The sequence below is a fragment of the Doryrhamphus excisus genome, linkage group LG10 (assembly GCF_037039965.1).
Source record: "Doryrhamphus excisus strain RoL-2023G ecotype Guam linkage group LG10, RoL_Dexc_Guam_v1.1, whole genome shotgun sequence".
NCBI classification, from domain to species: Eukaryota; Metazoa; Chordata; class Actinopteri; order Syngnathiformes; family Syngnathidae; genus Doryrhamphus; species Doryrhamphus excisus.
In genome coordinates, this window is record NC_136366.1 from 5,463,386 (window position 1) to 5,490,940 (window position 27,555).

Sequence of the window (27,555 nt, forward strand, 5' to 3'; positions counted from 1 at the left end):
TCTTTTACGACAAAAAAAAATAATTTGCGGCACAGTTGCTATGATACTGGCGTATGAACCCCGCCTTTTCTCCGTATAACAACGTTATGATTGGTCCTCATTCTTCCTGCCGCCAAGCTGCAGCGGCTGTCATAACTACATGTCAATAAAGTAGAAAGCGGACGAAAACAATTTTACTGCAACATTTGGAGTCGTATTCAATATGGCGTTACGGAGTGAGTAACTGACTACACAATGCACCAAGGCGACGCATATCAACCTTCGAGGGACTTGAATGTAAGTTGTATCCTTATATGAACCGCTAGCTTGCGGCGGCTGCTTTGTACTCGTAGTTGACAGCAAACACTTTGATGTTTAGCTTCTGGGTGTGAAATTAGCATTATCATGTGGAGTTTTATTCGCTGTGACGTTGAATTGACACGGCCTGTTATCGACCTATTAGCATCAGAGGCAACACATTCGATAGCTAGCATTTCTTTGAAGCCATTGTTCGTTCCTTGTTGTTACAAAAAACATAAACATTACGTTCTCGGGTGTAATTTTCTTTTTCTTGACGTACTCGTTGTCTGTGTTGTAGTTAAGTGGCTATTCTAAAAGTCCCTCAAAGGTTATGTAGTATTCACATTGTTCACTCCAGCAATACAAAAGCTTCAATTATGTCATTGAGTGTTGGAAGTCATTGTAAAAATGTTGTTTTTTATTCAGCTTTCGTCAACTTGAAATGTCTGACCTCTTAAACATGGATGAAGAAATGAATTCACAGAGGAGGTAAATTAAAAGCACAGTCCAGCAATGCCATTCAAATGACTTAGGCTGACATTTTGGGTCTTTTTGCAGTGTGACTGGTGACAGCCAGGATGAAAGTCAGCTCCTCTGTCCAAACCCTGAGCAAGATGGAGATTGTTTTTTAAGCAGAGACACTGATGACTCTGAGTCTGGGTTTTCCGGTATGAGAAGTAGTCCGGCTCCGACGCATTGTTCTAATGGACAGAAATCTAAAAGACCCACTTCCCCTGGGCCTCACCCTGTGAAAACAACCTGCGTTGCTGTACACTCCCACAATCCCACCTGCTGCCTAAGTCCGAAGAAGGCCCCGGGTCCCTCCAACGACGTGGAGATGCAAAGTCCCGACAGCCCTGGCGCTAAAATGCCACTCGTCACCAACTCTGCCGACGGCCACGGAGATGCCACCGATGCCGGCGTGGAAGAGTGTGGCTTTGCAGACGCTCAGGGAGACAGATCTGATGCTGGAAGTTTGGCCAACAAGAGAGCGCCGCGTGTTTCCATGGGAACCGGGGATGCCATCACCGCAGACTGTAGTGAAGCATCAGAAATGAGTCAGGACTTCATGCAGTCAGCATCTGAAGGGTATGTGCACTTTTTTTTTTCTTTCTGATGAATTCATCCTGGCTGCACTGTGAAAGTTAGTTTGATTCCACCCTCGGCCATCTCTGTGTGGAGTTTGCAAGTTCTCCCCGTGAATGCGTGGGTTTTCTCCAGGTACTTCGGTTTCCTCCCACATTCCAAAAACATGCTAGGTTAATTAGCCACTCCAAATTGTCCATAGGTATGAATGTGAGTGTGAATGGTTGTTTGTCTATATGTGCCCTGTGATTGGCTGGCCACCTGTCCACGGTGTACCCGGCCTCCTGCCCGAAGACAGCTGGGATAGGCTCCAGCACCCCCGAAACCCTAGTGAGGATAAGCGGTAGAAAATGAATGAATAATAATAATACTAAATTTGGCTGCACGTTAGCGCAGTTAGTGGTTAGCGCGCAGACCTCACAGCTCGGAGACCCGAGTTCAATCCCACCCTTAGAGATCTCTGTGTGGAGTTTGCATGTTCTCCTTGTGCATTTTTTTTTTGGTTACTCTGGTTTCCTCCCACATTCCAAAAACATGCTAGGTTAATTGGCGACTCCAAATTGTCCATAGGTATGAATGTGAGTGTGAATGGTTGTTTGTCTATATGTGCCCTGTGATTGGCTGGCGACCAGTCCAGGGTTTACCCCGCCTCTCTCCCGAAGACAGCTGGGACAGGCTCCAGCGCGCCCACAACCCTCTTGAGGATAAGCGGTAGAAAATGAATGAATGAATTCATCTTCATGACCTCCTGTTTCTGCTTATCTTCCATAGCAGTGTTTCACCCCCGGCACGTGAGATAAGGAGAGCATGGCTTGGAACGCCCATAGATGAGCTGAACAGGATGCCCCAGTGTGCCCCACCTCTGTCTCACCTGAAAGCACTGCCGAACCACACTGTCACAGTCAGGGTGAGCTGAATATTTATTTTCGGACAGGCTGAAAGCGGTGAGGAACAAATGGCACAATTTGAAGTTCATCTTAATTTTTTATGGTGAAATATGCCTTAGAAATGGTGCAAAAAAACAAACGTGGAGATTGGATTACATTTAAATTTGTTGTCATTGCACATGCAGTGTGCAGTATAACATTTTTGGGAACAGGTTAATTTGGTCTTTTGGCCTATTTTATTATCATTAGCGGTGCATGATAATTAGTAAATTGATATGAGGGAATTATAACATCATATCAATAAATCTGATTACATTAAAAATAGCTCAGATAACCAATTTGTTCCTGCCGTGTAACAAACTGTGACCCTTGAATGCATCATGTGTTGTTTTTCAATGTTACAGACAGATCTCCTCAGGGAGGGAGACGTGCCCGTCCCCTACCCCGGCAAGTTCAAAGACGCGTGGGACGACGTGTCTGTGAAGATGCCTTGCTCGGAGAAGAATCTGTTTCCAATGGAGGCCGAGGTCTGCTGGTTTGCTCCGCCACAAAATCCCATCCAGACACAAAGAAAGAGGCTGCATGAGTTCTTTCTTCCATGTAGGACGGAGGTGGCGTCCAGAGTCGCTGGGAGTTGATCCACTCTGCCTTGCAAGGAGGGTTCAAAAGTTCCCTGGATGTGAGGGTAAGACATTTGATTTGTCTGTGTGGATTTGTGGAGATCAGTTGGCCCCGGTTTGGCAGAAAATACGTCCCATTAATGGACCTTAAATACAAATCATCCATTTTGGATGTCCAATATCGTCTAGCACTTCAGTGCCGATAGCAACCGACAGCTCTTCTCGCAAACTAATAGACACTTGGTATCTGATATCGTTGAGCACTTGATTATGCATACTAATATCAACCGATGGCGATATCTACAGCAGCTCCTTTGTCAAACTAATGTCCTTGGAGATATTTGGTATTTGCTTTTTTACTGATTTCGTCTAGCACTTTATTATTATCGATATTGTGAACGGCTCTTGTCTCAAACGAATGTCGGGAGCGGTATCCAACATTGGCTTTCTCTTAGATATCCGGTATCGTCCAGCGTCGCATTCGCCGGGAGCCTAAGCTTTGTCAACCGATGCTATCACTCCCGATACCGGCTGCACGTCTCCACAGTCCGTTAATCTGAAGTTTTAAATTAGATTATTATCGATACAGTATTTTTTTTTAATTGAATAATCGAAATCAATAGGTCCGTTTTGTCGTTCACATTGTTCACATATCAAGCCATACCGATATCGCTCAAGCTAATGGTATGAGAGATGCTTAACGTTATCCAGCACGTCATTAGCAATATCAACTGATATCAATATCGGCAGCAGCTCTTCTCTCAAACCAATATCTGGAGAGATATTATGACTTTCTTCCCACTATTCGATATCATTCAGCACAATTACTGATATCAATTGATAACGATATCGGCAGTAACTTTTCTCTCAAACTAATACTTGTGAGAGAGGCTCAGTATTGGCGTTCGTATCGATGTCCATCTCTTCATAACTGACTCCGATACTGATGCCTGATATTGGCTTTCTTAATATACGATATCATTCAGCCGATACCCATGTCATTCAGTACCAATATTGGCAGCAGCTCTTCTCAATCGCTGTCATGACGTACGCTACATTATATTGGCTTATGGACTGATCTCTGATATCAGCCAGCAGTGATATAAATTTCATTTTTCATTTTTAAAGTTCTTTTTTCACGTTTTCACACTTTATTTTTTTACTTCTACTAAATTATTAACATGAAAATGTCCACAAGGTGGCAGTGTTTGCAACAACATCAGCCATACTGTGACTCTGTGCCTCAGCTCCTCTCCTGTAGTGGTCTTTAATTGTACTGGGTGATTGAAAGCTAAATCCCTATTTTGAAGTACTTGCCATTTATTTCTAAGCTACAATTCTTACCGGAAATGAATAGACATGTATAGCATGGAATTGTATTTCAAATTGAATATAGGCAGCATTTCACCGCCAGCTGGGATTAGAGACCGGGATCACCAGCTTTCTGAAGGATGGAAACCATAACCTTATGAATGAATTTCAGACACTATCTGAAAAGAAAACGAGAGCAGAAATGTAATTCCCACAAGAAAAATTGAAAAAAAAACAATAATAGGACAGAAAAAAAGTACTTCAATATACTATGGAGTAACTTTTCAATCACCCGGTAGATATTCCATTCCATATGGCGTTTATAGTCCACTGTGGGTACACTAGTACGACTTCTCTCTCCTCAGGATGCTATATTGAGGTACAACACGGCACACGCAAAGAAGTGGGACTTCACTGCGCTCAACCTTCTTTGCACGGAGGTAAGCTGCAACTTGCAAGCCAGTTATCACTGATTCTTCATATATTATGAATTTTTTGCATTTTTTTTTCTTTCATTTTTTTGTGTCTATTATTTGTAGCGTTATAGTTTATGGCCGTTTTTATATGGAGTTACTGCAACTTATTCTAATTGCTCCGTTATCATTTGACAGCATTTTTGTGTAGCACTTAAAAGTGTTTTAGCATCCCAATGTGGATATTTTCAACTCGGACCTCCATGCGTCATGTCGCAGCTAAATATAAACCAACCTAAACGGTCTTTTATTTCCGCCCCTTCCACTAATGTCTCTGCGGAAGGCGGGGCTTGGGAGATCGATGCGGCGCGTGAGACGTTTTATAGCTTCATCCAATTTAATTAAAAGTATCCATCCCTCGTCTGTAAAGATGCTAAGTAAGGCCATCAAGTAGAAGGAAGTTGCCCTTCCTGTGACCTTCTCGTTCCATTCCTGTCCTTCCATTTTTTTTTTTAATCCTTTCTGCTGCTAAGTTGTATTATAAAGTGTTCGTAAAAGTCGAGTTTAAACTTATTAGTGCTATAAACAGCATTTTTTTTTTTTGCTTGCATGAATTTATTTCTGCTGAGTTCTTGTTGACTTTTGTCAGTTCCGCTGTCAAACTGTTGCCAAGGTAATCCTTTTATGACGCATACAGGTGACGTTTTACCTGCAAAAAAACAAATTGACATCTTTTTTTTTTAAAACATAAAATAATAATGAAATAATAAAAACTAGTAACTAGTATTTTTAGCATATTTCTCATAGTTTTTTGGGTAAATTGAAAAATTTAAAACACATCTTACTGGTAAAAGTAATCAGCAGTAGTAAAAAGGCGTTCCACGGCCAGATTCAACTTCCTGGTTGCTGCGGAGCATGTGTTTCAATGAGAGAGATCTTACAAAGTCCACGTTTTTTTTTTTTTGGCTTAAAACTGCACTAAACAGGATCTCTTCTATGGTGGGGTTGTATCATCACCTCTTTGTGCCTCTTGCGCAAACAAACGTAAAATATGTTTGTAAGATTTTAATTTGGAAAAAATACGTCTAAAATATCCAATACGTCTAAAAGGTACCCTATTTACATTTATAACACCCTTCTTTTAGGTTACAAAAGTCTTCCAATAGTCCCACACTGAAGTTTCACTTCCTGTATACATTTAAGCACTCAATTACACATAACAACTTAGATTACCGAACTACCACCCAGTTAATCCCCCTCTCCTCCAGGTGACACTTGGGAGAGTCCAATTAAGGCGATCAGCCTCTGGCCTGCACTCACATGGGCGCGCCTCCATGGTTGTGCCCCGACCAATCACCTCAAAAAAAAAACTGATGAGAAATTAGGAACAAAACCAATGACTTCTAAATGAAAAACTAAAGTGGCAATTAAACAACTTAAATGGCAACCAAATATAATCAAAGTACTAACTAGAATATATGTAAATAACAAAAGCCAACTATATACACAAATAGAAACATGACAGTGTGTAGGTGGGGCATACACCTGATCAGTGAGGGAGGATTGGCAGCTCCCTCACAATGTTCAAATCCGTCTTTGGGAGCAAGCAGCCGGGTTGAAAAAGACATATAAAAATGTCTAACTGGAAAACGAGTTAATCTCCCAAAAGCTTGGGAGGGTAAATAGCTGTGAAACCAACTCATTGATCATCTTTGCAGTTTGTCTTAGGACCGGAGCATTTTACGGCATCCACCAGCCTTGATACCACATCTTATTATATTCCTGTGGAGGAAATCATCCAATGCAAACACCGCTCTGGATAATTCCATAAACTATACATGCCTGCCTCGGGTCCCCTGATTGACGCTCCTCTCACTGAGGGGGTGTGAGGGCAGGAGGAAAATAAAAAAAAAGAATTACACAAATTGGGACGTGTCTGTAAATTGTCAGTCCTTCCCTTTTGCCAAATGAAACTGTCACAGCATCACTTTCTGATAAACGCTGCGTGGAAGCCATCCAGGGATGACTACTGCTCAGGCCCCCGAGGGAGTACGCAAACCTTTTGTGCTTTGTCGAGCATTTCCTTTCCGGATTGTACACCTGTAGTTCATTTATTTGTGAATTTAATCAAGAGTTGCACAGACACGGTAAATGTAAATCTTTTTTTTTAGGTAGACGACTTAATACGCATTTAGATAACATCCGATTAAAGAACGCTACATTGTGATTTAGTGCAGTGTGCAAACGATACACTTCCATTTTTTGATATAAACATTCATTTTGCATTATTGCTATTGCTTATATCTATCTATCTACCTCTCTATCGCTCTCTATCTCTCGCTCTCTCTATCTCTCGCTCTCTCTATCTCTCGCTCTCGCTCTATCGCTCTCTCTCTCTATCTCTTTGCTTATATCCAGCACCAGGGTCAATGATAATAAAAAAGTAACATAATTAGTAAAATAACTACATCAAATACATCTACATCTGTGATTGGCTGCCGACCAGTCCAGGGTGCACAGCGCCTCTCGCCCAAAGTCAGCTGGGATAGGTTGCATAACAATTAGGGATGCATAACAATTAGGGTGTATAGCAGAAGGAGCCATGTAGTGGCCCAGCAAGGTGCACTGTACTTGGACACATGCTCCGAGCAGCCGGTGAATGTTTAGCAATTTTCAAATGCCGTGGTCGTAACGTTTCAGGTGATAAGGTTTTTGTGTGCTCTGTGTGTTTTTTTTTTTTTTTTTTTACCCTCATCACGGAACATTTGGTATAGCTAGCAAGCAAATGTCTTCCTTTTTATTTATTTATGTTTTTAATGTAGGATTTCTTTTATATAAATAGAATAGTTTCATAGTTAGAGCATCAAAACCTGTATGCGACCTTCTAAATACATTTTAAAATTATTAGAGAGCTCTAGACATGAAATAACACCCCTATAGTCACTTACTTTTGTATTATTATTATATAATATAGTGGACATAATAATACAAAATAAGACTTCCTAGACATAAATTAGAGGATTAAGTCAGAGTTAATGGACTACACTGCTGATGGGGATGTCTACATATCCGAACGATCTCAAATTGAATCAAACGCGCCACCTGCTGTTGTATGTGTGGTACTGCAAGAAAGAAAGATTAGTGCCAAAAGTCACCTTATGGTCATAACATTGTGACAAAAGTCATGTGACACTTTTTCATGACAATTTTTTTTCATTTTTTCCATTTTTTTTTTGTCCCGTTCAGCCATTGGGGCAGACAGTATTGTTGATCTAAATGCCCTTACATGCTAAACAGATTTGCTCTGTGTCAGGAAAGGTGTTGGCTACAAATGTCTTCCTTTTTTAAAATGAAGGTCGAGTTTATAAGTGAGCTCATGTTAAGACACGCCGTTAATGTCACAAGCAGGGGAAAAAGAGAGCGCTTGATTTGCTCACCCACACAATACGGCTAATGTTGCCTCATTGGAATCATTGGAGCTAGCTTGTCACAGAGGATACTCTGTCGCATCAGCAACCCAAGTTGGAACATTCCGAAAGTGGCCATTCCCCACAGCACCGCCATCTATCTAATTAGTAATGTCTATCTAATTAGTAATGTATCCTACACTTGTGCAAAGATATCATATGTCTACCTTATTCGTCCCACGGAGAGGGGAGGGGGGGGGGTTTATGATGCCTGTCAGCTCATTACTTGTGACAGCGTTTAGTCAGACCGGCTCCCTGCCCGCTGCCGTATATATAAAAGCTCCCCGGCCAAATTGCAGAGCAAAGACCCCCGCCGCTCTCTGCACATGTTGGTCATTTGCATTTTGCTCCAGAAGGTCCATTTAATCAGCTTACCTTGATGGAATAAGACCCTGTGATTGATGACGCCGACATTTGAAGCCAATACACATAAATGATTGTGTTGTAAATCCTGGATGTCCTGTATGATGGAGGAAGTGTGTGTTTATTTTGGAGGGGAGGGGGGATTGCTGAGGCAAGCTTGAAGCTGAAGTTATATGTGGCTGCTTTTAATGTGGTGGATTTGTGTGTGTGTGTGTTTTTTTTAAGTGGTTTCCACTTTAAGGTAATAGCGATTCAGACTCAGCTTCATAAATGAGGTGTTAAATGTAAGTTCAGCTCCAATCCATAGATCCTCCCGAGCAAGCTTTATACTTCCTTGTGTGAGACTTGACGTCTTATCGCTCAGCTTTCTTATTTCTTGATATGAGACCAACATGAGTAACAACAATACACCTGTTGTCAGGACTGCTATTGATTTTTTTTTTTCCACCTTCATATTGGCTACCTGTTATTAGCTTCTTACCGTGGACTGTGGTTCATACTTTTGCCAGTGGAATTGATTTTGTTCCATCCGTCCATTTTCTATGCCGCTTATCCCTACTATGGTCGCGGCTATGCTGGAGCCTATCCCAGCTGTCTTTAGGTGAGAGGCGGGGTACACCCTGGACTGGTCGCCAGCCAATCACAGGGCACATATAGACAAACAACCATTCACACTCACATTCATACCTATGGACAATTAACATTCATTCATTCATTCATTCATTCATTTTCTACCGCTGTTCCTCACGAGGGTCGCGGGGGTGCTGGAGCCTATCCCAGTTGTCTTCGGGCGAGAGGCGGGGTACACCCTGGACTGGTCGCCAGCCAATCACAGGGCACATATAGACAAACAACCATTCACACTCACATTCATACCTATGGACAATTTGGAGTTGCCAATTAACCTAGCATGTTTTAGGAATGTGGGAGGAAACCGGAGTGCCCAGAGAAAACCCACGGGGAGAACATGCAAACTCCACACAGAGATGCCAGAGGGTGGAAATGAACCATGGTCTCCTAGCTGTGAGGTCCACCATGTTCATACAGCCATAGAACACAATATCAGATCAGTCCAAATCATGTAAAATGGCCGCTTGGCTGGGATTGAATGTGTTTTTCTTGGCACGTGGCATTTTCAGCAAATTAAAGGAGAGGTACAGAGGCATTTTTTATATTTGTATGTACGGTATGTATATAGTGGCTTTGAATACCTTGGCCTACATTGGTTTGATTATCATATTAATAACAGTGATAGGTAGTATCAAAGTGGCCCTCTGCATTCTTCACTTATTCATGGAAGCGTTCTTGTTCTCGTTCTGCAGTGTCTGGAGCATTGTGAGGTTCAACACCTGTACGAGGTGGTGCTGCCTTCCATGGTCAAGCTGGCGCTCAGTGCTCCTCGCCTCTGCACCATGGTAAGTATTGTAGCTTTCTACTATGAAGATTAGGATGATTTACTACAACTGCGATAGTAGGAAGAAGCAATGCCATTGATATTGAGCAGGCAACCTTTTGCTTTGGTTTATTTAGAGCAGATGGAAATTTAATTTCTTATTTAAATTAAAAAATTTAATGGTTAATCTTGATTCCTGTGAGAAAAGTTCCAGTAAATTTGACCTGGTAATTTCAAAATTTTTTTGCAATGTCTTCCGGACCCTTATTGGTTCTTATCTGTCTCGTTTGTCAGTTAACCTGAAGCGTTTTCTATGTTAAGTGTTTTGTCATTGGAATGGAATGGAATGGCCTAATTGTCATTATACAAGATGTACAACGAGATTGGAGAGCTTGTCCTTTCAGTGCAGTAGTCAAGTTAAAAAAAAAAAAGTATATAAAAGTAGAGTAAAAAAGACAATTTAACAAGATATATTCAATATATATACAAGATATCCAAAATATACATATAGTATTGCACAGGAGCATATCCAGGAGCAGACATTGCATACATACATAAGTTTTATGTATTGTGTGTTTTATGGTAATATTTTGTATACAGTATAGAACTGTAAAAAGTTCAATTAAAAGTAATTCCCTCTGTATATCTTTTTAAAATAGGATTTTATATATACTGTATATATTATTTTAATATTTATTATATTATTTTGTTGTTTTTGACAATTTTGTTAAAATACACACTGCTAATGGCACAGATTAAACAATGTTATTATTATATATATTATATATTATAAAACAGACTCTTCTTTGGTCCAGCATTGCTTCATTTGGTCAAATAGAAGTGCTTCTGCTTCACTTCCACATTAAGTTAAGCCCATGCATGTCACGTATCTTTTTAAATGTAATATCATTTGGAGACAAAGCACGGCTGGAAAATCTCATCTCAGGCAAAGCAAGAATTCCAAGTCCAAATGTCATCATTCCCAGTGGTTGGCTCCTCTCAGGTATTGCAGGAGTCAGCCTGCAGCCAGATGTTGAGCCGGGTTGTTATTAGAGCTGGTATTGATCTGCTAACTGGGCAGCCTTGGGAGCCTCTTTAGCTCTAATCAGAGATGATAGATGAGACCTTGTGTCCGACTGAGCCAACATGGAAGAGCGCAAAGAAACAAGGAGCATAATTACTTCAGCCCATTTACTTAATGGAACCCTTCGTGTGTCTCCTGTTGACTGCTAAACTAATCATCCGGCCTCGTTAGCCCTCCGACCCACGCTGTCACACTCGTGTATGTATCCTCAGTGTCTCATCAATGTCGGTCCTTGTATCGTGGTCTCTTCCCAGCCAATCCCGCTGCTGAAGTCACGGTTGAACCATTCCCTGACCTTCTCTCAGGAGCAAATTGCCTGTCTTCTGGCCAACGCCTTCTTCTGCACATTCCCCAGACGCAACTCCCGCAAGTCAGAGTACTGCAACTATCCTGAGATCAACTTCTACAGGTAAAGGAGAAGGGACTGCTCTGTAGGTGCCCTTTGTACAGTAGTAGGTACAGTAAGTACGTAGTACCCAGGCTTATGGTCTTCAGAAGAGTAGATCTGCATATTCAAATCTGTCGATAGACCAAGTAACATAGGACTCCCGAGTTCCATAAGGGGGCACTACTGCCTTTAAAAAAAAACAACCCTCACAGATGCATTGGGGAAATAAGTATTTGATCCCTTGCTGATTTTGCAGGTTTAGCATGTTTTTGGAATGTGGGAGGAAACCGGAGCAAACTCCAACAAGCAAACTCCACACAGAGGGTGGAATTGAACCCTGGTCTCCTAGCTGTGAGGTCAGCGCGCTAACCACTCGACCGCCATGCCGCCCACAAAGAATTCAACTATGTATAATTTTAATCATATGTACATTGTCACAATCAGAGATGGAATCCCAAACAAAATTCCACAAAATCACTTGAATCTGAATTTATAAAAATGTCAAATGATTAAACATTGTAATTAAATTAACCACCGTTTTTAGTCACGGTTAATCACTAGTGGCCCTTACATGTGACAGTGAAGTGACGGAACAGTCACTCTTTCTATGGCAGCAGCCAATCACAAGCTATAAGTGAACTTTTAGAACACTAAACCCATCTTATTACAACTTTAAAACTCTAAAGGTATACCTGAGAAATGTACAAACATGAACCAATATGAGTTTAAATGAGGAAAATGCACTGTAAATGAGCAAAGCAATTAAGTCAACCTCCCTCTTGGCACCTCTGGTGGACAGAGGCAGCATTGCAGCATCGTCTATCCATCTAGTTTTGATGCCACCTGACCTCCAATGAAATGCTGTGCTCAGACAAAATTTTGCACTCTTTGTAAGTGGGCAGACCTGCAAGATCCTGCAAAAAGTACTTATTTTCAGAACAAGTATTTGATACAATGCTGATTTTGCTTGTTTCCCCATTTGCAAAGCATTTAGAGGTCTGTAATTTGTATCATAAGTGCTCTTTGACTTAAATTTACATTTAAGTGCATGATATACGTAAGTACTGTATTTTCTGGAATGTAAGTATTCCTATGGGATAAATTGTTTTAAAATGCAGGTAAATTTGTCCGACGTTTGGTGTTCTACTGTAAATTTCAGTCTTAGAGGCGACTGCTAGAAGGTATCGCTTTGACTTGAGTGGACTTAGACCTTCAGATTTTTGCTTGAAGCTCTGTCCTGCTATCATTGTCATTTGTACAAGAATGGTATCTTCCCTCACATCGGACATTGGCGTAGAGGCCTGCGAAATAACATAAGCATCGATTCCAGTCGCATAGCCTTGCCATCGCTTCGTTGCCCACCTTCCCTATCAGCATTTCTGCCTGCAGCGTAATACAGAAAAGAGGTTCTGTAAAGATGAGACAAGACAAGCAGTGCAGTCTAAAACGGGACGCTCGCTGTGGATCGTTATTACCTCACCCCCCACCCTCACCCTGCCCCATCCCCTCCTATAATTGAGGGAGTGTCCGTCACTTTGCTTATTGGCTGCAGTGATGCTCCGTCTTGGACAGGCAGAGCGGCAAGCAATCTGCTGATTGCTATTTTGGCATAACTGTCGAGGTTTGTCCTCTGTTAAATGATGGATATGTTGGAGAGGAGACATGTCTTGAGTTGGCGCTTTTCTCTGCTTGAGAAGGAAATGACAGGAAACAATGGCGCAATGAGACAAATGACTTTTTCCTTTTGAATGATAGAAAACTTTCTAGGTCTTCCAGAATCTGCACCTATTCCAGTTGTATTTCCTTAAATTTATGCTTCCCGCCAAAATGGTTTGTTTTAATTTATTCCACACACTTCGCTGTGATTGGTCACACTCCCAAAGTGCTTCCTAACTACAAACGAACCCCACTTTCTAATATAGTGGTATAGGAGTTGATGATAAATGGATGAAGTCTTTGGAGAGCTAATGGAAAAGTGTTTAGGAGCTACTGGCAGCTCGTGATCTACTGGCTGGAGACCCCTGACTATGAACATTGTAACGTAGCCTGAGGGATAGCCCTCATTGTGGGATACACTTTGTCAGAGGCGCCCATGATGCGGTGGAGCTCAGAATCCGTATGTCAGGGAGCCGCAAAATACTGTATGTATGACATGTTATCATGAATGCACCTGTGACATGTTCACAGCACGGATATAAAACCAAAAAAACCTTGTTGGAGGTTTTTTGGCTTTCTAGACAGAATAGATGTTTTTTAGCTGCCTCTTTTTAGCTGTTTCATATTTTTGGAGCACACAGAAAAGAGACAATATCAGGATGTTGGATTATTGGCAAAAACATTTCTTCAAGAGACACCATTATTAAATTGCTTCTGTTTCCTTTTGCAGGTTATTTGAAGGATCCTCATCAAGAAAAATCGAGAAATTGAAAACACTGATGTGCTACTTCAGGAGAGTTACACACACCAGTAAGTATCAGAAGCAGCACCTTTTTTCCAATTTCTTCAACTCAATTAATTTTGTTGTTTTTTTTTTAGGGCCAAAGGGTCTTGTGACATTCACAAGACAAACCTTGAACAATCTGCCAACTTGGGAGAAGTAAGACTCCTTTTTTATACAATATTTGAATATATTTGATATATACCCTTGATGATGGACAAATTTCGCCCAAAATGCACTTTTTCTTCAACAACACAGTTGGATCCATGTAGTGTATAGTGTAGTGTAGTGTATAGTGTATAAACATATAATATTATAATAACACCATATTTTATGCTAGTCAGAAAATATACACAAACCGAGGTTCCCCTGTATTAGTTAAAAAGCTTCCACTATTTGTTTACTGAAATGATATCACTGACAGCTTCTCTGATTTTTTTTTTTTTTTTCAAGCTGCCAGTCTCAGCTAACACGCTTACATATCACCTGTGAAGGCACCATTGAGGATGACGGTTACGGGATGCTGCAGGTATCGTAGTTTTGCATTTGTGGGCATTTGGGCGCATGGGCTGTATACCATGTTGGGCTGCACCGTGGTCGTGTGGTTAGCGCGCAGACCTCACAGCTAGGAGACCTGAGTTCAGTTCCACCCTTCGGGATCTCTGTGTGGAGTGTGCATGTTCTCCCCGTGCATGCGTGGGTTATTCCTGGTTTCCTTCCACATTCCAAAATCATGCTAGGTTAATTGGCCACTCCAAATTGTCCATAGGTATGAATGTGAGTGTGAATGGTTGTTTGTCTATATGTGCCCTGTGATTGGCTGGCCACCAGTCCAGGGTGCACCCCGCCTCTCGCCCGAAGACAGCTGGGCAACCCCTGCGACCCTCGTGAGGATAAGCGGTAGAAAATGAATGAGTTCTCCTCCTATTTTGTGTGGAAGTGGTAACTTTTTGCCTTCTTATTTTGTCTTTCCCCACCCTCGGCCATCTCTGTGTGGACTTTGCATGTTCTCCCCGTGCATGTGTGGGTTTTCTCCGGGTACTCCGGTTTCCTCCCACATTCCAAAAACATGCTAGGTTAATTGGCCACTCCAAATTGTCCATAGGTATGAATGTGAGTGTGAATGGTTGTTTGTCTATATGTGCCCTGTGTACCCCGCCTCTTGCCCGAAGACTACTGGGATAGGCTCCAGCACCCTAAGTGACCCTCGTGAGGATAAGCGGTAGAAAATGAATGAATGAATGAATGTATACCATGTCCGTTTCATACACCAAAGACACACCAAATACAAGGAAGCAGAACACAATACACATTCATATGCTTAAAAAAAAACGATACAAAAAATCTGATTAAGGAGAACCGCGATATTCTACTTTCATTGTTTTATCTCACATGGTGTAAAATAAGACATTAGAGCTGCAATTACAGTACCGTCAAACAGTGATATTTTTGCCCAAGGTTATCATACCGTCAGAATCTCATGGACCCATGCCTAATTGCATTGTATCATCGGTCCAGCCCACTTTTTAAAGTGTGTGTACACGTCTGTGTGTTTCAGTCATCACCCTTACTGGTCCAAGCCTGGCGAGGGTATTTTTAAACTTTGGCCTGACAGCTGAAGTACACACATGAGTAGCTCAGAGATGTATGTGGAGATGGAGGACCCTGGGGTACACATTGGGGGGGGGTGGCATCTTACTGGGGTGACCCAGCCCGAGCCAGGCGGAGTCCTCGGTGCCTGGCCTCCATGGGGCAGAGTCAGAGCTGTCAGTCTGTCAAAGGGGGGTGAGACTAAAAGGTGAGCGGGGGGTAAGGCTGGGGGTGAATGAGGTGAGGAGATGCGGTTGGAAAAAAAATAAGACTCGTGCTGTCATGTGGATTGATGTGGCTGTGGGCCAGTGAGCAGGACCCTTTTCCTTTGACGGACATGTTGAAATGGCAGCATTGGTCATAGGAGGAGTGGCTTTACACAAACATGAAGATTTCACATCCCCAGTTTTTACTTCACATGCCAGATTGTGCTTCCTGATTTGATTACTCCCAAGCAGGAAGCAAGCTTCTTTATCTGTATTAAATGACCACAGTGGGTGGCGGGCTAATAGGAGACGCGAACAGAGTCATTTATCTGCATAAGTCACAATCGGCACATCTCACAGTTAACCCCAATCACATAGGAAGGACAACAGTATGTTATCAGTGCCACTAAACATGTCTGTCTTTTTTTTTTCCCCTCACAAGGTGGACTTTGCAAACAGATTTGTAGGTGGTGGCGTCACGGGAAACGGCCTGGTCCAAGAAGAGATCCGGTTCATCATCAACCCCGAACTCATCGTCTCCCGTCTCTTCACCGAAGCGCTTGAGCACAATGAATGCCTCATCATCACAGGTAAGAAGTCACATTACATTACTTTTTATTTATATTATATTTCACAATATCCACCCTCGGCCATCTCCATGTGGAGTTTACATGTTCTCCCCGTGCATGCGTGGGTTTTCTCCGGGTATTCCGGTTTCCTCCCACATTCCAAAAACATGCTAGGTTAATTGGCGACTCCAAATTTTCCATAGGTATGAATGTGAGTGTGAATGGTTGTTTGTCTATATGTGCCCTGTGATTGGCTGGCCACCAGTCTCTCCTCTGGACATGTCCCAACCATCTCAGTCTGGCCGATAACTGACTTTATCTCCAAGGCCTCTAACATGTAATGTCCCTCTGATGTACTCCTTCCTGATCCTATCCATCCTGGTCACTCCCAATGTGAACCTCAGCATCCTCATGTCTGCTACCTCAAGTTCTGCATCCTGTCTTTTCCTCAGTGACACTCTTAAAGGTCACCCTATGCTCCTCTCTCTTCTGGAAGAAAGTATTCACTACAGCCATTTCCATCCTTTTGGCAAAGTCAACCACCATCTGTCCTTCTGGGTTCCTCTCCTGAATACCAAACCTGCCCATTACCTCTTCTTCATCTCTATTTCCTGCACCAACATGTCCATTCAAGTCTGCCCCAATGACAACTCGTTCCTGATCCTATCCATCCTGGTCACTCCCAATGAGAACCTCATCTCTGCTACTTCCAGTTCTGCTTCCTGTCTTTTCCTCAGTGGCACTCTTTTAGGTCACCCTATGTTCCTCTCTCTTCTGGAAGAAAGTATTCACTACAACCAACCTTGGCAAAGTCAACCACCATCTGTCCTTCTGCGTTCCTCTCCTGAATACCAAACCTGTCCATCACCTCTTCTTCATCTCTATTTCCTGCACCAACATGTCCATTCAAGTCTGCCCCAATGACAAGTCGTTCCTGATCCTATCCATCCTGGTCACTCCCAATGAGAACCTCATCTCTGCTACTTCCAGTTCTGTTTCCTGTCTTTTCCTCAGTCTGAGTCTTTTTTTTTTTAAACCAAAAATCTACAAATTTGTGGGCATCTACTGTATTTGTTTTCCTCTCCCATCACAGCAGTAAACACAGCAAGTCCACACTAAGGTCTTAAATACGTGGGGTTCCCCCCCCCCCCCCCCCACACACACCCCCAGCTCTCTCACCATTTGAGGGAATCAAACCCGGGGGCCTCTAGCCACCACCTCATTCAATGACTGCTCCTCACTTACATTAGCACTCATTTATTTCCACATAATGGAAAGAAGGTAATAGAGGTTTATTTCTAGAAATCCCCCAGGATAAGATTTGTGTTGGTTTCCACCGAGCAGTGCTGTCTTGGAGCAGGCAGACAGCAATCCTCCACCAAGCGCACAAAAACGGCTTCATTCTGTTTTATCAATGTAAAAATCGACTTTTGCCTTATTAAGCACGGCGGCCAGCGACACGGCGGCGCCGGACCGTCTTCTAGCAGGTACATTCATCTCTTCTGAGTCACCTTCAGTTGTTCGTCACCGTCCCCCCTCCTCCCGCCGTCCGTCCTCCTCCCCACTTAACTTTATTACATTTGGACAGAATGGAATTTATAACCCAACTAAGGTCATTGCTCCACTAATGGAATGGAGTAGTTACGCCGCAGATTCATTCAAACCTTTGCATGCCGTCTTTGCTCGATTGTCTTTCCTGCAATCCAGACGTTTGCTCACCTGTCCGTTTTGTATTTCTTAGCAAGAGTAAACACGGGTCTTCCATTCATCTCAACCGTGTGACGTCAGGGCGACTTCTCCGTGTTGCCAGATAGATGGGAAGGTAGTAACGATGTAATCTGCTGATGGGAACCTTTATGGCGGGGGTTGTCGTAAGGAGGCGGGGTGGTTTCCAGTACAAATGACATCAAGGTGATGGAGGAGGACAGCGGCTCTTGTCTCCTGATAAATGGAGGAACAGGGACGTGTTGTACAAATGAATGGTCCTTTCGTAGGAGTGGACATTTTAGGGTGTCTCCACGATGAAGAATGTTTCATAGGAACATCATTTAGCCAATTCTGGAGCTCATTGAAACCCTGCTTGTTGGGTTTTGTTTTTTTGTTTTTTTACACCAATGCCAAGTGTTTGAAATAAAATCGATGAAAAGAAATGAGAAATGGCTGTGATTTAAAGGAAAAGTGGACTTTTTAAAAAAATTTTTCCCATCAATCCTTCATCTTTCTCTTTTCTTTGCATTCTAAAGATATAAAAACAGCTAAAGAGGCATGTAATTAATGCACACCACACTATTAAGTCTGCTTTCAAAACACCTCCAACAAGGTTTTATGGTTGCATTTATTTAGCATATTTTGGTCATTTTAACCCTCCTCTTGTGTTAGGGTCGGCACCGACCCATTTTACATTTTAATGCATGAAAAGAATCACATAACATTTGTTTACTGCATCAAGGCTTTTTGACTCTATTTCAACAAAATAAACCAAAAAATAATTTTTACTACATTTTAAAATGGTCTGGTTGAAATGATGACCACTGTATTGTTAGGGTCTGTTTCGACCCGGTTATAATAATATGTATAATACTATAAAGCAATATTTTGAGCCACAACTAAAATCATAAGTGTACAATTAGCCAACACGATGACAACCAGCCGCACTAACATTAAACTTTCATATCAAGGCGGGGGCCTCAAACTAGTGTCCTGCAGGCCACATTTGGCCTGCGGGCTGCGTGTTTGAGACCCCTGTTCCAAAGGAACCTACTAAATACGCACATCCTGTCATGTGGAAAAGTCTTTAAGACTTGCATCAACAGCGCCTCTGCTGGGTGCAGCCAAGAAGTGCACTCCGCTTTGCCGCAAATGACCAAATTCCTGGGGTCTTGACTTTGTTTAGGACGCTGTTAATGGCTTCTCGGCTTCGGTTGGTTTCTCCCGATTACGCCCGCGAGCTTTTCATGTCAACCCCCAAAGCAGATTACCTATGAAAGCACAGGCTTTTTATTGACGGCAATCCAATCCATGCTGATACCGAGTACTCGCAGGCAGAGCACTAAATTTGATTTGAGAAATTGTGCCCCACTGTGTGCTCTGACTGCTGATTGTATGCTCAGGATGTTTTTGATGCCTTTTGTGTAGTGACAGCCATGTCTCAGAGGTTTTATCCCAGAATTTTGGATTTTCATTCAAGGTCTCAATGCAAAAACCTTCCTATGTGTTTCTATGCAGGTGCTGAACAGTACAGTAAATATTCAGGCTATGCTGAGACCTACAAATGGGACGAGAGCTACAAAGATGAAACTCCCAGGTAGTTTTTAAGCTTTAAGCTACTGCCCCTTTCCTCCTCACAGTCAAAGTGACTTTTCTTATTGCTGATTGGAAGAGATGACTGGCAAAGACGATGCACCGAGATCGTGGCCATTGATGCTCTGAAATATAAACACTTCATGGAGCAATTTCTCCCGGAAAAGATGACCCGAGAGCTCAACAAGGTGAGGCACAGGTTTTGTTTTGCTCCCATTCAAGAAAAGAATATAAAATATACAGATTTTTAGTCATAAATGTATTTTTTTTCTTCTGAAAATTGGCATTTTTTTCTATATAAGGAGTTTGTAAGGAGTTTTTTTTTTCCTCAAGCATTGAGACTTCGCACTGTGTTCAGCTGCCCTTGAACACACCATTTATGTTACTTATCTGTAATCTCTCCAGTGCCGCCTGTTCATGGATTGTCCTCTGTTATCATTCATTGTTGATGAGAGTCCTGTTGCATGAATTAATTCTAATGGGCCTGCCTGTTGTTTACCTCGAACCTCACAGGTTGCTAGCATGTTTATAGTGGTGTGAAAAAGTGTTCGCCCCCTTCCTGATTCCTTTTTTTCTGTCACACTCCTTCAGACCATCAAACAAATTTTAATATCAGTCAATGACAGAACAACTTGAAACAAAATGCAGTTTTTAAGAAACTTTTTATTATTAAGTAGAACAAAAATCCAAACCTACATGATGACCCTGTGTGGGAAAAGTGATTACTCCAGTACTTAACTGTGGTTTATCACACCTGAGTTGTGGCAAAGTGGGAAAGGATATCCACAAATGGCCAAAACATGGAACAATGGTGAACCTTCCCAGTAGAGGCCAGCCAACCAAAATGACCTCAAGAGCACAGCGACGACTCATTCAAGAGGTCACAAAAGACCCCACAACAACATCCAGAAGAAGAACTGCAGGCCCCACTTGCCTCAGTTAAGGTCAGTGTTCATGACTCCACCGTAAGAAAGACACTGCGCAAAAACGGCCTGCGTGGCAGAGTTACAAGACCAAAAACCATTCAGGCTGGTCTCCATTTTGCCAGAAAAAACTTGATGATCCCGAAGACCTTCGGGAAAATACTCGGTGGTCTGACCAGACAAGAAGGTGTGTGTCCCATTACTCTGACTTAAAAGTAACACTACATTTCATAAAAAGAACATCATAGCAACAGTAAAATATGGTGGTGGTAGTGTGATGGTCTGGGGCTGTCTTTCTGCCTAAGGACCTGGAAGACTTGCTGGGATAAATGGAACCATGAGTTCTGCTGAAGGAGAATGTCCGGCCATCTGTTGGTGACCTCAAGCTGAAACCAACTTGGGTTCTCCAGCAGGACAATGATCCAAAACACACCAGCAGGTCCACCTCTGAATGGCTGAAGGAAAACCAAATGAAGACTTTGGAGTGGCCTAGTCCAAGTCCTGACCTGGATCCTATTGAGATGCTGTGGCATGACCTTCAAAAGGCTTCATGCTGGAAAAGCCTCCAATGTGGCTGAATGACAACAATTCTGCATAGTGGGCCAACATTCCTCCACAGCTGGAAGAGACTCATTGCAAGTTATCACAAACGCTTGATTGCAGTTGTTGCTGCTAAGGGTGGCCCAACCAGCTGTTAGCTTTAGGGGGCCATGACTTTCTCACACAGGGACATGGGAGTGTTGGATTTGTTTTCTCCCTTCATAATGAGTTTCATTTGTCATTGACTAATATTTACATTTGTTTGATGATTTGATGAACATTTTAAGTGGGAAAAAAAAGAAAGCAGGAAGGACTCAAACCCTTTTTCACACCACTGTATGGTATGGTATGATTGCCATTTGATCGTTACATTGCCATGTTGGTTGCAAGGTTGCTGTTTTTTTTATTTTTATTTTGTTGAATTAAATATTTAAAATGTGCAGCTGGCCAACAGCCGCAGCCTGCAAATAGCCGCAGGCCGCACGTTGGACACCACTGATTTATTACCGTTGTTTATTTTTCCTTTAGGCATATTGTGGATTCTTCCGAAATAATGCCAACAGAAAGCACCTCTCGGCCATCGCCACTGGCAACTGGGGCTGTGGAGCTTTCGGTGGAGACACAAGACTCAAAGGTACGAGACTCCAGGGACCCCCCCCCCCCCATTCCAAAATCATGTTAGCTTCATTGGCCACTCCAAATTGTCCATAGGTATGAATGTGAGTGTGAATGGTTGTTTGTCTATATGTGCCCTGTGATTGGCTGGCCACCAGTCCAGGGTGTACCCCGCCTCTCGCCCGAAGACAGCTGGGATAGGCTCCAGCACCCCCTGCAAAAGGACGTGAGGATAAGCGGTAAAAAATGGAGGGATGGAAATATCCAGCAAGAAAAATTGTCTGTTTTAATTTTAGAATTTCCTCACAAGGGTGGAAAAGTGGTAAAAAATTAATGAATTAATTTTATATTTGTTTTCTTTAAGAATAATTGGAAAATTATAAAAAAAATAAATTATATAAACATTTAAATAATAAAGAAAATGAAATAAAATTATTAAAAGAACCATTCAACAAGAAAAACTGTCGAATTAATTTATTTTACTTACAAGTTAAAACAATATATTAAATTAAAAATTAAAAAAATATATAAAAATTATAATATATATTAAAAATATTACATAAAAAATATAGAAAAAATACAAAACAACATTATTTGATATTAAATATATAAATATATATTTATATATAAAAATTAATGATTAAAATATACAAACAGTCATACAGTGACAATATGTTTTTAAAATTCATTCATTTTCTCCCGCTTTTCCGCTTATCATGAGGGTTGCGGGGGTGCTGGAGCTTATCCCAGCTGTCTTCGGGCGAGAGGCGGGGTACACCCTGGACTGGTCGCCAGCCAATTGTTGTTTTAAATACTAAAGATAATAAAATCATATACTAAAATAAAAAAGTGTATTTTTCCTATTTTCAGGCTTTTGCGGGCCACATAAATCATTATGGCGGGCCGAATCTGGCCCCCTGGCCCTGAGTTTGACTCCTGATGGAGTATCTAATTGTCTTCACTTCCTGCCATTCCCGATTTCGCTGCTGCATTTGCAGATCTCTCCCGACCTCGCTCAATTAGTAGCCGTGCCCGTGTGTCGCTCACCCGCTTCTCCCCTCCCTTTTATTGATCCGCTGACAAACGTTTATGCTTTCCATTAAAAGGCCGATTGATTACAAGGCAGGGAGAGCATAAATTCCAGCCCTCTGTGGACCCACACAACATCACTCTTCATAACGGGGAGGGGGGGTTCACTTAGCTGTCCTGGAGAATACTTAACGCTGCACATTTTAGCCAATCGCTAAATGCCGCGTCATAGATTCAGTTCATCCTTGCAGACTAAATAAAGAACTAAAAAGAACCAGCAACACCATGGGAAGCTAACGAGCTAAATAGTCAATTTGGCTTTATCACGTACTCAACCCTGACAGAGAGCAATACTATAAAAGCAGGGATGTCCAAAGTGCCACTCTGGTTGTTGCTTTAGATTAATCCCTCGTCACTTTGTGCTTTGAATTTTGTGGCAGAAAAATCTGTTTTTCCAGAATATATTAAGAGATTATGCTGTTTTATGGTTCATTCATTTTCTACCGCTTTTCCTCACAGCGGGGGGTGCTGGAGCCTATCCCAGCTGTCTTCAGGCGAGAGGCGGGGTACACACTGGACTGGTGGCCAGCCAATCACAGGGCACATATAGACAAACAACCATTCACACTCACATTCATACCTATGGACAATTTGGAGTGGCCAATTAACCTAGCATGTTTTTGGAATGTGGGAGGAAACCGGAGTACCCGGAGAAAACGCACGCATGCACAGGGAGCAAACTCCAACAAGCTCCACACAGAGATGGCCAAGGGTGGAATTGAACCCTGGTCTCCTAGCTGTGAGGGCTGCGTGCTAACCACTTGTGCCGCCACACAGAGATGGCCGAGGGTGGGGAAAGACAAAATAAGAAGCCAAAAAGTTACCACTTCCACACAAAATAGGAGGAGAACTCATTCATTTTCTACCGCTTATCCTCACAAGGGTCGCAGGGGTTGCCCAGCTGTCTTCGGGTGCACCCTGGACTGGTGGCCAGCCAATCACAGGGCACATATAGACAAACAACCATTCACACTCACATTCATACCTATGGACAATTTGGAGTGGCCAATTAACCTAGCATGTTTTTGGAATGTGGGAGGAAACCGGAGTACCCGGAGAAAACCCACGCATGCACGGGGAGAACATGCAAACTCCACACAGAGATGGCCGAGGGTGGCATCGAACCCTGGTCTCCTAGCTATGGAATTAGCTTAGCGTGTTATGTCATGTCCAGCTGCTCACATGTATATCGCCTCATGGTCGCTACAAAGATTGCAGCCCTTTAGAAAATGTTTTCAGTCATGTGTTCATAAATCCGGAATAAATAACCATTCTGTTAAATATTAATAAGTCTTAAAAGCTAATTTGCCTCATGCTGGTGCAACATTCACTGCTTGCGGTACAAATGTGCCTGTCACTGGTGGCACGCTTTGCTTATTGACCAATTAGAAATGTCTGTTCCCTTTCAGCGCTCCAGTCGACGTTCCTTCAGTCACCGGAATGATGCTTATTCTGCAAACATTTCCTGCAGTCGCCTGGGGTTTCCCTCTTGTTTAACTCTCTCCTTGTCTCTTTGTCAGCACTGATTCAGCTGATGGCTGCGGCAGAAGCCGACAGAGACGTGGCCTATTTCACGTTTGGAGATCCCCAGCTCATGCGAGACGTTCACGACATGCACGCTTTCCTGACAGAGAGACAAGTCACTGTGGGTAAGGGTGATCATGTTCGCTTTTGTTTGGAAGGGTTTCCCTTTGACAAGCAGGAAACTACTTTTCAGATAACCGTGAATGTTTTCAGGGTTTCTCTAAGGATATTTTGAAGTTGTGGCGATGCAGCAAGCTTTTTTCATTCATTCATTCATTTATTCATTCATTCATTCATTCATTCATTTTCTTCCGCTTATCCTCACGTGGGTTGCGGGGGTGCTGGAGCCTATCCCAGCTGTCTTCGGGCGAGAGGCGGGGTACACCCTGGACTGGTGGCCAGCCAATCACAAGGCACATATAGACAAACAACCATTCACACTCACATTCATACCTATGGACAATTTGGAGTGGCTAATTAACCTAGCATGTTTTTGGAATGTGGGAGGAAACAGGAGTACCCGGAGAAAACCCACGCATGCACAAGGAGAACATGAAAACTCCACACGGAGATGGCCGAGGGTGGAATTTAAGCTTTTAGCTTTTAAGCTTTAAGCTTTTTTTTATATACTTAAATTTACTATTACTCAGGTTAATGTTAATGATTAATAACTGGACGCATTTCATTGACTGTGTGTCTAATGAACGCTACGTAAGTATTTGGACTGACATGCTACTCGGGTTATGTACACACAATTGAGGAATTGTGTGTAATTATCTTTAATTACCATATTAAATTGGAAGAGAGATGACTTCCTATTGTTTACATTCCACCGGCCTTTATCGATGTTGTCTTTCTGCCGCCATGACTAAAGTCATGTAGTAGGCCAGTATGCATAAAAAAACTAAAGCCCTGCCCATGTTGATGCTAAATTATTCCACTTGTCCCATCCATTCAGCCTCTGAGTGGATTACTGGTGACCCCAGCCTCTCCTTCTTCTCACCCTCCCCCCCCTTTTCATTTTTCCTTCTCCCCTCCGCTGACATTTATTGAGGCCTTTCAGTGAAATTCTCCCCGCAGCCATCCATTTACTAAACTGGAGCAGACCCGCAGACCCGCCGATACAGACCCATTTTTTTGTAATCAGCACTAATTTTCACCCTTAAATACGCTTTGCAGGTCTTGATAAATGCTGTGATTGGTTGGCTTGTACGACATTATTTCCATTTCCTGAGGCTCTCGGATGTCAAGTCATTTGCATATATACTTCCTTGATTGACTGTTACTGTTGACGTTGAAGGAGGTGTAACGTTTGGAAGCAGCCAAACGCATTTCCTGCACAGTCAGGTGTATCCTCACTGTATTATAGTCGCAGCCTGTTATAGTTTGTACGTATATCTGTCCATTTACAGCTCTATTCTCTTTCTATATTTACTTACTACTAAGGTACTTTGCACTTCTGGTTGGATGCTAACTGCATTTTGTTGCCCTGTACAAGTGACATGAGCAATAACAATAAAGTTGAATCTAATCTAATCTAATCTAATTTTACTTTGGGAATCACGGCAACTGAAACATAAGTTTCACTGTCTTTGCCGCAAATGTTTTCATGATTCGTAAATGGGCTGAAATTGACATTAGATGTTTTATACACGACAGGCACGGAGTAAGTAGTCCATGGTGTAGCGCACGACACATGCAGCTAGCGAGCAGCAGCTAGCGAGCAGCAGCTAGCGAGCAGCAGCTAGCGAGCAGCAGCTAGCGAGCAGCAGCTAGCGAGCAGCAGCTAGCGAGCAGCAGCTAGCGAGCAGCAGCTAGCGAGCAGCAGCTAGCGAGCAGCAGCTAGCGAGCAGCAGCTAGCGAGCAGCAGCTAGCGAGCAGCAGCCTGGTCTTTCTCCACTTGGGCAAAGAGACTCCGTTCATTCCGCTATCATGAACATGGTGTAGTGCACGACACATGTAGCTAGCGAGTAGCAGCTAGCGAGTAGAAAATGAATGAATGAATATATCGGTAATGTTTAATAACTGCTGCTCGCTAGCTGCTACTCGCTCGCTAGCTGCTGGTCGCAGTGAACACGGTGAAGCCTCTTATAATTGTCTTGACAGGCCTACGCGGTACGACACAATACAGGACTAGACAAAATTTGCCCGAAAACCGAGTTTCAACTATATTTTTTGTCCTTTGGAGCTCAAGCTGTTTGTTCTCTTCGGTCTCTTTGGTGTCTTTTCACCCCCATACGTCTCCACGTCTCTTCCTGTGTCATCCCAGGGAGGCTGTACAGTCTTTTGAACCAGTATTCCCATTTGGTTTGCAAGAACTGCCGCAAGACAAGACCTGACGTCACCCTCTACGCTTTCATCTACCAGAGCTTCTCTTCCCCCGCCACCGCCGATGCCTTGGACTCCGCTAAGGATTCTGGGATGTCCCCTGTAACATCGGACTCCCATTAAAAAAAAAAAAAAAGGGGCATGTACAGGAGGTTCCTCTTGGTCCTCCTACCCTAATAAGACTCTGGTTACAATCACTCTTACACTCTGCCTATAAGGGTGCCTTCAAACTTGGTACGCTTGGTTCAGTTGACGGGAACTATTGAAGGGAACTGTAGCGGGCTTTGGGATTCGTTCGGCAACCGACACCGTTTGAGGCGTGGGTCTCACTTGGCTTGCAGCAAAAATGGCATCTAAAGAAAAGGTGTTGGAAGTGTAGTATTTCTGCTTGTCACCCTTTAAAAGTACATCTCGGAAGTACAGCAGTATCTAAATCTCAGTTCAGTCATGTACTAGGTCACAAAAGCTGTCCAATCAGGTTCTTATGTTGTGCCAGGGGTGTCCAAAGTGCGGCTCGGGGCCCTTTAAACGGCGCGGTACATTCTGAAAGTGTAATTCGACAAGAAAACAAAAAAATCTGCAGTAAATTTCCAAGATTAAAGTCCAAATATTTATCAGAAAAAGTTGTAATCTCATGAGAAAATTTTTAATTTTACAAGAATAACGTCATATTATGAGAAGTAATGTCATTTTAGTGGCATAACACTGGAAAAAACTTTGGAAAATTAGGTTGCGGAAAATGCTTTTTCCACTTTCTGACCTATAAAAGTAGTTGGAATGTTGGATTGGGAATGTTGTATTCTGGTGTTAAACCATGCCGAAGTTTCCAATCATGAGGTTTGCACATTTGGAAGTCAGCGCAGAAAGAAGTTTGGGATGGCTCAAAACGCTCTGTTTCAGAAGGCGTTGTAAAACTATTTCTTTGTGATGTCACAGAGGGGCGGACCTCCTGATATGGTTTGTAGTTAGGAAGCACTTTGGGGGCGTGGGACCAATCACAGTGGAGTGGGCGTGTACAGAGGCGGGCCACCATGGGTGGAATAAATGACAGCAGACCGTTTGGGCAGGAAGCACAAATCAAAGGAAATACAGCTGGAATAGGTGCAGATTCTGGATGATCTAGAAAGTTTTCTGTGCGGGTTA

General features: G+C 42.7%; 1 protein-coding gene across 3 annotated transcripts; it reads left to right on the forward strand.

Moving 5' to 3' along the window:
* The first annotated feature begins 122 nt into the window (after positions 1-122).
* parga (poly (ADP-ribose) glycohydrolase a) lies at positions 123-27,555 on the forward strand. Of its 3 annotated transcripts, none has more exons than XM_058064873.2 (18): positions 123-276; positions 706-768; positions 838-1,368; positions 2,137-2,272; positions 2,657-2,779; positions 2,857-2,937; positions 4,549-4,623; positions 9,749-9,841; positions 11,158-11,312; positions 13,678-13,757; positions 13,827-13,887; positions 14,182-14,257; positions 15,967-16,114; positions 19,319-19,397; positions 19,473-19,581; positions 21,385-21,490; positions 24,081-24,209; positions 26,354-27,555. In XM_058064873.2, exons 2-18 carry the CDS (start codon positions 722-724, stop codon positions 26,533-26,535), a joined length of 2,211 nt encoding a protein of 736 aa, XP_057920856.2. In that variant the 5' UTR covers positions 123-276; positions 706-721; the 3' UTR covers positions 26,536-27,555. The 3 variants fall into 3 exon arrangements, with proteins under 3 accessions (XP_057920856.2, XP_057920857.2, XP_078650021.1); XM_058064874.2 differs by having other exon boundaries at positions 2,140-2,272; XM_078793895.1 differs by having other exon boundaries at positions 135-215.

Excerpts from the sequence above, each read along its gene's own strand:
- parga (XM_058064873.2), top strand. The coding sequence starts at position 722 with ATGTCTGACCTCTTAAACATGGATGAAGAAATGAATTCACAGAGGAG. Across the intron at positions 2,938-4,548 it reads AAAGTTCCCTGGATGTGAGG|GATGCTATATTGAGGTACAA; the intron begins GTAAGACATTTG and ends CTCTCTCCTCAG. Across the intron at positions 14,258-15,966 it reads ACGGTTACGGGATGCTGCAG|GTGGACTTTGCAAACAGATT; the intron begins GTATCGTAGTTT and ends TCCCCTCACAAG.